Source organism: Otolemur garnettii, unplaced genomic scaffold (genome assembly GCF_000181295.1).
Source record: "Otolemur garnettii isolate 467f Iridium unplaced genomic scaffold, OtoGar3 scaffold00211, whole genome shotgun sequence".
NCBI lineage: Eukaryota > Metazoa > Chordata > Mammalia > Primates > Galagidae > Otolemur > Otolemur garnettii.
Window position 1 is genome coordinate 389,309 of NW_003852606.1, and position 12,108 is coordinate 401,416.

The window sequence follows — 12,108 nt, forward strand, 5'->3', positions numbered from 1 at the left end:
GTGTATCTAGAGGGCAGCCATTCCCTGCAGACACTGGTGCCCAGCCCTGCAGCCCTAAGTACCTACACCTTCCTGAGGGCTAAGCTGGGTCCACTTTGCAGGGGAGGACACAGGTTCAGGAGGCCTCATAGCTGGGGGTGGGTGGGTAGAGGGGGGTAGGTGGGGAGAGGGAGGTACTCAGGAAGAGACCTTGGAGTGGGAGGTCTGGTCCACACCCCACAGGCCTTGGCACTGGGCGGGACAGGGCAGGCAGTGGGACTGCTGGGCACATACCTGGTACAGATGACATCCTCATGCAGGCTGCCCTGGCAGCGCTGACACTGAGTCCAGAGGCGTGAGAAGCGCTCCTCCAGGGCGTTCAAGTGGGACACCTGGGGACGGCAGGGGCTAAGCATCCACCACGGTCCCCTTGTCTCCCTGACCCCGGCCCAGCCCCCCAGCCCCTCACCTCCTTCTGATATAGCTCAGACTCCCGCGGCCTACAGAACTTGCACACGGCTCCTGGAGGAAGGGGGCTGGGTTAGCACCAGGTGCTGGGGCCCTGCTAGGGCCTGGACACCTATCCCTGCCCTTTCCCTGCCCAAAGCCCATCCCAGCTTCCAAAAGTCCCTGAAGGCCAGAGAACAAGGGAGTTGGTGTATGGGGAAAACTCCCCTGGGGAACTCCCAGGGCAGGGGCTGAGGACCCTTCATGGGGGGTGGCGGCAGAGGGGAGGCCCCTGCCCAGGGGCCCAGGCCTCTTGGTGCAGTGCCAGGTTTCCAGGCTGTGGTGGGTTGGGGGCCCGGGGGCAGGCAGCCCTCACCCTGATGGCTGAGCACGGTGCGGCAGCCGATGCAGCAGTCACGGCGCTTGGCGAAGGCCAGGAGGCCACCCACCTTGCCTGTTAGCACTGTCTTACAACGAGTGTGGTCACCTCCTGCAGGAGGGGAGGGCAGGTGTGGGCTGGTGCCCTGCAACCCCTGGGGTCCCCCCACCTGGCCCGGCCCTTACGCAGCAGCACAGCCTCAGCGCGGCCCTCGCCCAGGATAGGCTCGAAGATGCGCAGTAGTGGCTTGGCGAGCTGCTGCTCCAGGTAGTACTGTGTGTCGATGGGCAGGCTGTGCTCTAGCACGAACAGGGGGTCCTGTGGCCACATGACCACAAGTCACCCACCAGACAGCCAAGACCAGGGCCCCAGGAACCCCTGGAGGCGGGGGGACAACAGTGGGGATAGTGCTAGGGGTATGAGTGCTGCCCCGAAGGTTGTGACATGTGCTTGCAGCTGGGTGGAGTCAAGAGTGGGCCATAAGTTCTATGACCCATACTGGGGATCCTCAGCTCCCCAGGGAAAAAGGGTCAGAGTTCACAGGGGGAAGCAAGGATGAGGAAGGACTCCAGTCAGAGGTCACAGGGGCTGGGACATGAATCACAGAAGAAATCTGGGTAGGATGGGATGATGGTGAACCCTAGGAAGTTGAGACTGGATAGCCGTGGGCAGCATAGGGACTAGGTCCTCCTTTCTTAAGCAGGGAGAAGGGAGGTGTCAGAGTAACTCCAGAGGGGCTTGGGAGACTGACTCCCAGGGGAGGGCCAGGCGCCCAGGGAGACACATGCCCCTCCCCACCAGCCTAGCCATCTTGGAAAGCAGAAGTGAGAGTCCAGGGGGCGGAGAGGGTGGGTAGCCCAGGTGGACCTGACCTCAGACTTCATGTAGGCAGCCACGCCTTTAGCGGCACCGATTATCACGTAGGGGACGCGGTCACCCAGGTTGGGCGCACTCCCAGGGTCCCGCTTCCTCATCCTGTGTGGAGACCAGGCGGTAGATGGCTGAGGGCAGGTGCAGGGTGGGTGTGGAGAGCATAGGAAGTGGTGGGCCCAGCTGGCAGGAAGAAGGGGGCTATTTCTGGATGGCACCACCCTGCCCCACCGGCAGACCTCTCGGCCAGCTCCACGTGGGCCTGCTTGCCGGCATAGTCAGCTGCCGCGCGGGTCAGCTCCTTGGTGATGACCAGCTGGGAGATGTCGATTCGGTTGCACAGCAGGTCTGAGATGACTTCCTGCGCATGGGCCACAGCACCCTCTGGGTCTCTGTGGGGAAGGCAGGCCAGATAGGCTGGTGTCAACAATGGCCACTAAGGGCCCTGGTGGCAGAGGCTGCAGTGTGCCAGAGGCAAGGGCTGAACCCACATCTGTCCAAGGCAGCTCATCCTGCTGCCTCACCACTGAGGAAGTGCTGGTCTGACACCTGTGTCCCTAGAGGAGGAAGGGCTGGGGCCAGACCCCTAGAACTGACTAAGGAGGGGCAGGGCTGGGCTCCAGGGCTGGGGTAAGGGTCTCACTCACCGGTCAATGAGCAAGCGGCGCAGTGAGGCAGTGACGAGATTGGCCACAAGGGGGCAGTTGTCCCTGCGCACAGCCTCCAGGCCCTTGCAGTCCATTCGATCGTGGGCCTCCGCCCGGGAAGAAAATAGAAGGCCTGCATAGCGCTTCTTGCTGATGAGCAGGTAGGGGAAGTAGACCTGGGAGTGACCCATGACTGAGACCCAGGACTGTACTGTCTAGTCCCCAATCCTGAGACCCCCGCCCCTCAGAAAGTGAAGGCAGACAGGGAAAGGCCCAGAGATGTAAGATTCAAACACTCGAGGAGAAAAGCCCTGAACATGGTGAGATGGACCTTAAGACCTGGTGTGTTGCTGTTAGGTGGCTCCTGAGCACCCTCACATTTCAGGAAGTCCTGACCTGAAACAGAGACTGGGATAAACCTAGAGATATCCCCTAAAACATGACAGGGGTAGTTATAATGGAGCTTCCCCCTCTTCTTAGAGACAAGACTAAGGCACGGGGGAAGCCCTGTGGCAGATACTTAGCCAACCTGGAAGACTGAGATTTGGGGCACCCAGAGATACATTTTTCAACAGTGGAGAAAAAATACAGCTTGAGGACCAGGTACAGTAACTCACTCCCAGCTACCCAGGAGCCTGAGTCAGGAGGATACCTTGAGCTCAGGAGTTTGAGATCTTCCCAAGAGTGAAGACCCTGTCTCTACTAAAAATAGAATAACTAGCCAGGCATTGTGGTTGGCGCCTGTAGTCCCAGCTTCTCCAGGGCTGAGGCAGGAGGATTGCTTGAGTCCAGGAGTTTGAGGTTACTATGAGCTATGACACCATAGCACTCTAGCCTGGGGCAACAGAGCAAGACTCTGTCTCAAAAAAAAAGGTATGGCATGAGGCTCCCTGGGGCCAAGCCTGACACACCCTGGGAGCCAAGAGGACTGGATAATGGTGCATAAATCCAAGATACACCCTCATCAGCATCCCCAACTGCTGTCAGGTACTGGGAAACCACAAAGCCACGAACATTGTGACAAACTGTCAAAAAGCAGATGCTGTCCTATGTAACAAAGCCCAAAGCTATGAAGGCTTCCAAAACCAAGGGCCCAAACTCAGCAGAATCTAAGCAGCAAAATACCTTGACATAGGAGCTTATGAACCCAAAGAACAGGATATTCAGTGTGCCCCAAAATGGAGAGACCTTAACATACCACAGGATCCTCAAACTTGTATATAAATAGCTCTGCAGGCTCTCTGGGAATGAGAGAGCCCCAAACAGGGAAGACCCACACTGAGCCCTGGAAGGTGGAAGGTAGGGGATATGACTACCTTCTCAAACTCCAGCCGGATGGGTGATGGGAAGTGACCTGACACCCAGTCTGCTGCCTCTCGCCCCAGAGCCATTGCTTCAGCCACAGAGGACACACCGAATCGGCACATGACAGAGTCAGTGTCGCCATATACCACCTGGGGAGGGGTTGTGTGTGAAAGAAGGTCCTTCCTGCTACTGCATGGACGGGGGGGCTGATGCTGAGGGGATCAAGGATTCAGCAGATCAGGACAAGGTGTGACCAGGAGGCCTGGGGCCAGATGGGCCTAGGTACCCTGTAGTCCCCACAAATGCCCCAGGTCCATCTAAGGGCAGCAGTTGGAGCAGCCCCTGACCTTGGCACTGGTGCTGTAGCCATTCTCCACTGTATACTTAGACTCCACCAATTGCTTCGTTTTCTCAATCATCTGACGCCCGAACCCAGTGACACTCTGTGGGGTAGAGAATTATGCAAAGTAAAGGCCCTGGGTCATTTGCAGTGGACGTGGGCTAGAGGGGTCCTGCCTCTGCCACTGCTTGGCACCATGGGCTGGGATGACCTAGGCCTCAGTTTCCAAATCTGCTCTTCAATGGTTCATTGGAAAAAAGAGGGTGCCCTGGTCTAGAGTTCTGGGCACAGATGAGGAATTGACAACATCAAGTAAGTATAGCCTGAAAAGCCACTGGTTCAGTGTTTCTCTGAAACTGTGATACTCTGGCTAGCTCTGTGAAGTACAGGACCACTGACATTCCTTGAAACACAGAGGTGCCACCCCCATCCTTGTGATATAAGAAATGATCCTACCTACACACTGACAAAACATTCGGTGTAGGGGAGCACCACACCCACTAAGAAGCCATTCCTTTCTAACGGTCTTATTTTATAATTAAGGAAACTGAGGCTAGGGCTGGGCGCAGTGGCTTATGCCTGTAATCCTAGCATCCTGGGAGGCCAAGGCGAATGACTGCCTGAGCTCATGGGTTCAAGACCAGCCTGAGCTGGAGCGAGACCTCGTCTCTAAAAATAGCTGGGGCTCGGCGCCTATAGCTCAGTGGCTAGGGCACCAGCCACATATACCAGGGCTGGCGGGTTTAAACCTGGCCCAGGCCTGCTACACCACAATGACAACTACAACAAAAAAATAGCTGGGTGGCTCAGCGCCTGTGGCTCAAGTGGTTAAGGCGCCGTCCAAATACACCTGAGCTGGTGGGTTCGAATCCAGCCCGGGCCTGCCAAACAACAATGACGGCTGCTACCAAAAAATAGCCAGGCGTTGTGGCAGGTACCTGTAGTCCCAGCTACTTGGGAGGCTGAGTCAGGAGAATTGCTAAAGCCCAAGAATTGGAGGTTGCTGTGAGCTGTGATGCCATGGTACTTTACCAAGGGTGACATAGTGAGACTCTGTCTCAAAAATAAAAAAAAAGAAGAAAAGAAACTGAGGCTCAGGGGCAGAACCACCAAAAAGAGATGGGTATATTTCTTCTGTTTTTGTTTGTGTGGATCCAGTCAGAAAATCTTAAGTTTTTTAACTTGAGCATTTAGTCTATTTACATTATTGCAATTACTAATGTATTTAGGCTTAAATCTACTATCTGCCTTTTGCTTGTTCTACCTATTCTATGTTCCTATGTGCCTCTACTTTCCCTTCTTATCCTCCTGGCCTGGCTTTTGCTTAGGAGCTGGAGCCTGATGTCCAAACATTTGTCCCTTTCCACCAAGGAGGCTGAGGAGGCAGCCAAGGACTATGAAAGGACAGATAGAGGATAAAACAAAGGACAAAAAGGTGAGATGCAGAAAAGGATTCACCTTGGCCAAAGAAAGGTCTGGCTCTTAGAAAGGGACCAGAGCCTCTGGAATGTCCTACCTGATAAAGAGGGTCTCTGTTTACCTGAGACCTTGTGCCACACCAGGTAGGTTATGCTAACAACATGGTTTATGGTGGGGATCTTGGGCCATGTTATCAGATGGATCTATGGGAGGAGGGGGCTGGAAACTGAGTAACTAAGGTCAGTAACATGGGTGCTCCACACCCATATGACACCCAATAAAAACTGTGACACTAAAGACCAAAGCTAAGATGAAGAAAAGAAAAAAAAAAAAGCTAGGGTGAGATTTCCTAGATGGCAATATTGCGTGATGTCATGCATTAATGCTGGGAGAAATAAGTGCTGTCTGTGTGACTCTACTGGAAGACAACCAGAAGATACGTGCCTGGTCTTTCCTAAACTGTGCCCTGGACACCTTTCCCTTTGCTGATTTTAATCTGTATCCTTTTGCTATATTACATAATTACTGTGAGTACTTCTAGTCCTCCTGAATCTGAGAGCAGTCTTGGAAGCTCTAGACTTGCAGGTGGGGTTGTTGTGCATAGTCCTCTTCTACTAGAACGCACACCCACCGGCAATTCTTCCAAACCTTCCATCCAGAACCATGTGAAAACTAAAATGGGGGGGCGCCTGTGGCTCTGTCGGTAAGACGCCAGCCCCATATACTGAGGGTGGCAGGTTCAAACCCGGCCCTGACCAAATTGCAACAAAAAAATAGCCGGGTATTGTGCTTAGTGTTTGCTGATCAAACAAACGAACCAATAGCTCAAGCCATGCTGGCATCTGCTCTCCAAAATCTCCAAAAGGCCAGTGAGTTGGGTGCCTAGGCTCTGACTTCTGGAAACAGTCTGGACACACAGAGCCCTTGCCCCGAGCATAGGGCTCACTTGCCCCCTACTTGCCTGCCAGAGGCCTGAGCACTCACCTGAGAGATCTCCAGGCATGGTAACTTGCCCACCTGGGCGCCGGTGAAGCCATATACAGAGTTGGCGCTCACTTTAAGCGCCAGCTGCCGCCCATCCAGAACCTGCCGCCGCAAGGGATCTGTCTCCTTGGCCAGCTCTGCCTTGGCCCTGGGAGGGAACACGGTAAAGGCCACTCAGGTATCACCCCAGGTCTCAGGGCATTAGTCAGAGTGTCTTCCCAGAAAGGGATACCATGTACACACAGGAGAGCTGTACAATGCACAGAGGCTTCCAGCCAAAGGGCCGGATGGGAGCTGGCTAGAGGGGTCATCTATTCTAGTTCCCACTTTGTTCCAGGCAAATGCAGCTGGCAGCTGGGGGGTGATGGACAGGGGAGGCCAGGGAATGTCGAGAAGGTTTAGCAAGTCCAAGCTCTGAGCAGGGAGGTATATTGGAAGCTCACCTCTTCCGGGCACTGAGCAGGTTCTCTAGGATCTGGGGCAGTAGCCCCTTCCTCACCGATGTCTTCACAAACTCATCCCCAGTGGGCGTCTTGATGAATTGATCCTCAGTCAGGCTGGGGTAGAAGATGGTGACGGTGACTGCCCAGCCACCTCTCCTCCCCCAGGCCCACCTCTGCCCTGTCATCCTGGTCTTAGCCATTAGCACACTCATGCTCCTCATGTGCCCTCCTCCCCCAATCCCTGCTATTTCTGGCCCTATAGCCTGTGTCCCCCCCCAGCCTGGGAACCCCTGAAGGTAGGGCTCAGGTTAGCCTCAGGGGACATGTAATATGGGCACCATACCCCAATTTCTGGGCAGCACCAGGCCGCAGAAGCGTAGTGTAGCAAAGGTTGTGGGCCATCATGATGGACGGGTATAGTGAGGAGAAGTCCAGGGTGGCAATCGGGACATCATAGTACCTGGGAGGGGAGAAGCCTGGAGGAATCAGGGCTGGGAGCCCCCACCACCCCGCCCCTACCCTGCCTTGGGGCCTTACCCTTTTAGGGGCTCAATAACAGTGGCTCCTGTGTAGTCCTCGCCACCCTCTGACTTCACCACAGGCATCACCAGCCCCTCTCGCATGGCCTGGGAGTGGAGAAAGTGGGAAATGGAGGTGTGGGCACAAACCTGGCAGAGCTCCTTGGTAAGGAGGTGTGGACAGTGCTCAACCTACTGACCTGCCTCAGCAGCTGGGACACGACCTTGACCTGCTGGCCTCGGCTGAGCAGGTAGCTGAGAGGCACACCTGTGACCCGCGCCATCTCCACAGCGTTCACCAGCACCATGAGCCGCTCAAGCAGCCGCAGTGGCAGGTAGGCATCCTTGAGGCAGTACACGGCCAGCCGGCGGCGAGTCTGGTCATTCCCGTTCTGCGGACAGGCACCCATGGCGTTAGGGGCTGGGGTTCTAGGGTCACGATGAGGTGGCCTGGGGGGTGACTCAGGAGGCTGGATGAGGCAAAGCTGGCTTTGGAATGGTCAGGGAGTGGTAAAGGTCTGGGTGAGGATGACAGTGGGGGGGGCGCTGGGGAGTCGACAGGATAAGAGGGAGGAGGAGCAGTCTGAAGAGCCAGTATGGACTAGGGGTCAGGGCAGGCGGGCAAAGGTCACAGTGACAGAAGTCATGGGAATGGCCAGGTGTGGTGGCTCACACCTGTAATCCCTGCATTTGGGAGGCTGAGGTGGATGGACTGCCTGAGCTCACAGGTTTGAGACTAGCCTAAGCCACAGTGAGACCTCGTCTCAGAAAAAATAGCAGGGCACTGTGGCGGGAACCTGTAGTCCCAGCTACTTGGGAGGCTGAGGCAAGGGGATCACTTGAACACAAGAGTTTGAGGTTGCTGTGAGCTATGATGCACAGCACTCTACCAAGGGTGACCAAGTGAGACTCTGTCTCAAAAAAAAAAAAAAAAAAAGTCATGAGAATGGACAGAAATCTAGTCAGAGGTCAGAAAAAAGTGGGTGGGAGGTGAGGTCCTAGGTCACAGAAGTAGATTAAAGAGGTCAGAGGTCGAGGCACTAAGTTGAAGTGAGATGTCAGGGAAGATAAAGGTTAGGTCAGGACAGGAGGTCAAGGTGAGAGGTCATGAAGACAATAGGTGGTGGTGGCAGGGTCAGGATGGGCACCTGCAGGTCGGTGATGATGCTGTGCTGCACGTCCTCTTTCTGCTCACCCAGGAAGTGGAAGCTGACAGCGTTGAGCGTGTACGAGCGGAGTTTGTACTCCCGCAGCAGCACCTGTAGAGACGTGAAGGCTGTGCACAGGCCTGGACTACAGCCTCCCTCCCAAGGTTGGGTACCCACTTGGGCTCCCCAGCTGCACCTGTAGCATGTCCATTTGCACGCGGCCCACCATGCTGACCACCTTGCTTTCCCGCCGGCCCATCTGCTTGGACTGAAAAGATGAGTCTCGGATGTTGGAGCGGAGGCCAGCCACACGGCCCAGGAAAGGAAATGTCTGCACCTGTTGGGTAGGACAGCCATGTGGGCAGGGAGAGGCTGTGGTGTGAGACTGACTGGCTCCTGACTCCAGCCCCGTGGGGTCGCAAGAGAGTAGGGGAGGGGCCCAGTGGCCCAGATGTCAGTGCCAGGCTGAGGACTGGGGGAGATTTTTCCCTGGAGCTGCTGGGAATTATAAATTTGTTTTGTTTTTTCACTGCCACATGGACAAACATACGCAATATACACACAGTAATACATATGCTCCCCCTCAAAGGCTGAATTGTGTCCCCCACAGGGATGTTAAGTCTGAAGCCCCAGTTCCTCAGAATGTGACCCCATTTGGAGATAAGCCTTTGCAGGGCATTGAGTTAAGATGAGATCATTGATGTGGGCACCAACCTAACATAACAGTGTTCTTATAAAAAGGAACAATCGGTATGCACAGATGCACACAAGGGGAAGACAACATGAAGAGACCCAGGAGACAACCACTTGCCAGTCATGGACAGAGGCCTAGTACAGAGCCTTCTCCACAAACTGAGCGTCAGTGAGGTCTCAGCCCTGCCAACGCCTTCATCTTGGACTTTCTATACTCAAGAATCATGACACAATTAATTTCTGTTGTTTAAAGCCATGTGGTCTGTGACTATAACAGCAGGTTGAGCAAATTTGGGCAGTGGTGCTGTAGTCTTGAACTCCCATCTTCTGAGTAGCTGGGACTGCAAGTATGCACCACCATACTCAGATAATATTTTTGACACATTTTGTAGAGATGGGGTCTCACTATATTGGCTGGGTTGGTCTAGTACCCTGACCTAAGGTGATCCTCCTACCCCAGCCTCCCCAAATGTTGGGATTACAGGCTGAGCCATGGCACCTGGGCTTATTTAGCCACGTTCTAAAGCAAGACCTGGATTCAACTGCCCATTTGACGGCTTGCTGAAGCCTTGCTAACTTTAGCCTGCAGCTCTGAATACGGAGGACTTCTCTCACCTAACTGTGACTCCCCCTTTGCCTCTGACAAGAACCTTGGTAACTCTATGGACTCTTGAGTGGGACGGGGCCGGGTCCAGAATATCTCTGGAGCTGCTGGAAGTGAGGGGCTGCAGGTACCCAGACTGACATGGATAACCAGAGGGGACAGAATCACAAGGAAAGGAAGCAGGACGGATACCCAGAGCCCCAAAGCCCCCAGCTGGCCATCTCTGAGGTAGCCTCTCCACCCGCCTTGTCCGCACCTTGAGGGTCTGGGCCCGAGAGATGAGGTATGGAAGGTCAAAGTTCTGGATGTTGTAGCCAGTGATCACGTCTGGGTCCATGTTGCGGATGAAGTTGGACCAGGCCTGGGGGAAACACAGGGTAACGCTGCTCATCCCTCAAATTCCCCTCAAACGCTGCCTCAAATTCCCCTGCTGGAATGATCTGGAACTCCTTCCCCTCCATGTCTGCCCACCTCCTGTACATCTGAAAATACTGCAGGACCCAGAAGGGAGACATTCAACCCTCAGTGCATGGGATCCAACCAAACCCAGGGACATAGGCGCCTCAGTTTCCAGGTTGCACACCTGGGATAGGTCAGGATATAGAGGTTGGGATGGGGCACTGAGGAAAGTTGGGGGAGCTATGGAGTGAGAACCACCTGGAGCAGGTCCTCTTCCTTCTCATAGCTCTGCACCTTGGCACCTAGGATGGGGGCACAGGGCCGCAGGGTGAGTGCCAAGCGCAGAAAGGGCTCCTGCTCGCCCCAGCGCAGGCCCAGAGAACAGATCTGGATCACAGGGTCCCGCTCAGGCTCAGGAAAGATGCCTACAGAGGGAGGTAGGGAGGTAAGAGGGGATGCATGGGACCTGACTCCTGCCTCTCCCTACCTTTTCTGGCCTATTCACACTGTCTGTCCCTACTGCCTGCTGCCTGCTCTGCCCTCACCTCCAGGCCCTCTCACCCCACTCCTGCCCCAGGGCCTTTACACACTTGCTATTCCCTGCGCCAGGCCTACTCCCCCCACACTCCTCCAGGCACATCAGTGACCCTGGGAGGAGAGGAGCTCCAGGCCCCACAGACAGACCTTTGCGGCCAGCACACTCAATATCGAAGCTGAGTACACGCAGGGGTGCGATGCGCTGCCACGGCCCTTCTGGGGGGTGACTGACCACATCTGACCATAGCACATCTGCCTCTAGCTGGCACAGAGTTGTAGCCTGTGGGGACAAGTGTGTCAGTGGCAGCAGGGCCCTGGTTCCCTGCCCTGACCTGGGAAGCTGCGCACCTTCTCCTTTTGCCTCAGGGTGTATTTTGCAGCCGGGAGTTCTAGCCAGTTGCAGCCAACAATGTCTGTGTCCACCATGAACCTGGAGGGGCCTGAGGGTCAGTGGGCAGAAGCTGCCCGAGGGTAGGGGCAGAGGTCAGGGAAGCAAGGAAGGGACTGTACCGGATCTCAAAGTCAACGTTGGTCTCGTAGGGTGCGAAGCTGGGGGTGCCCAAGCCTGGCACACGAATGCCCTGTTCCAGGAGGCGGCGGGCAGGGGCCACAAGGCGGGGCAGTGCCAGGGTGATGCGCAGAAATGGGGAGGGGCCGTGTCCATGGTACCCAAACATGCCTGTGGATAGAAGAGGCTAAGACCAGTTCAGCGGGGCCCACCCACTGGTCCCCAGCTGTCACTCACTTTCCCGAGAGCACAGCTCCACAGCCACCACTGCTGGCCCAGCAAGCTCCTTTCCCCCACGCTGGTCCCGGCTGATGGCCCCGTTCAGCTCTCGCTGCAGGTCACTCAGGTGCTCAGGCCCAAAACCTGGTGTGAGATGGTCTGTCAGGGGTGCAGGGGCCTCTGGTGAGCAAGGACAGGGTCTCTGGGCAGGGGCCACTCACCAAGGGGTGCCGGAGTGTAGAAGTAAGGCGCAAAGCCATGGATGTGGCAGCATACAGAGATGCCCTCATCCGTGACCCCAAAGGCACGGAGCACAGGCACAGAGCCAGTAGATGGCAGGGGCCTTCCAGGCAGAGGACATGCTGGGCCTGCGGTGGGGGGTCATAGGATAAGGCAGGGGCCATCCCCCTCGGGTTCCTTGAAGGTCCATCTCCCTAGATCTTTGCAGCTACAGACACAGCTCCCACCTAGCTGTACTATCCATTAAATGTATTTCAGTGTCCTCCCTAGCTCCCGTCTTCACCCTCGTCCTAAGACCCATCTCCCACAATATAGCTACACACAGACCTGCTTCCGTTTATTACAATATAAAACAAAATTCTGGCTTGGTGCCTGTAGCTCAGTGGCTAGGGCGCCAGCCACATACACCAGAGCTGGTGGGTTTGAATC

General features: G+C 55.5%; 1 protein-coding gene across 1 annotated transcript in view; it reads right to left on the reverse strand.

Moving 5' to 3' along the window:
* POLD1 (DNA polymerase delta 1, catalytic subunit) overlaps positions 1 to 12,108 on the reverse strand; it is a 26,995-nt gene that overhangs the window by 489 nt on the left and 14,398 nt on the right. Inside the window, 23 exon segments of the mRNA XM_023507919.1 lie at positions 274 to 371; positions 449 to 501; positions 803 to 916; positions 991 to 1,123; positions 1,678 to 1,780; positions 1,915 to 2,067; positions 2,323 to 2,498; positions 3,639 to 3,776; positions 3,975 to 4,070; positions 6,371 to 6,518; positions 6,814 to 6,927; positions 7,157 to 7,349; positions 7,352 to 7,439; positions 7,532 to 7,723; positions 8,480 to 8,590; positions 8,676 to 8,816; positions 10,033 to 10,137; positions 10,434 to 10,600; positions 10,860 to 10,992; positions 11,061 to 11,142; positions 11,223 to 11,391; positions 11,458 to 11,583; positions 11,661 to 11,807. Coding sequence (XP_023363687.1) covers positions 274 to 371; positions 449 to 501; positions 803 to 916; positions 991 to 1,123; positions 1,678 to 1,780; positions 1,915 to 2,067; positions 2,323 to 2,498; positions 3,639 to 3,776; positions 3,975 to 4,070; positions 6,371 to 6,518; positions 6,814 to 6,927; positions 7,157 to 7,349; positions 7,352 to 7,439; positions 7,532 to 7,723; positions 8,480 to 8,590; positions 8,676 to 8,816; positions 10,033 to 10,137; positions 10,434 to 10,600; positions 10,860 to 10,992; positions 11,061 to 11,142; positions 11,223 to 11,391; positions 11,458 to 11,583; positions 11,661 to 11,807 — 2,980 coding nt within the window.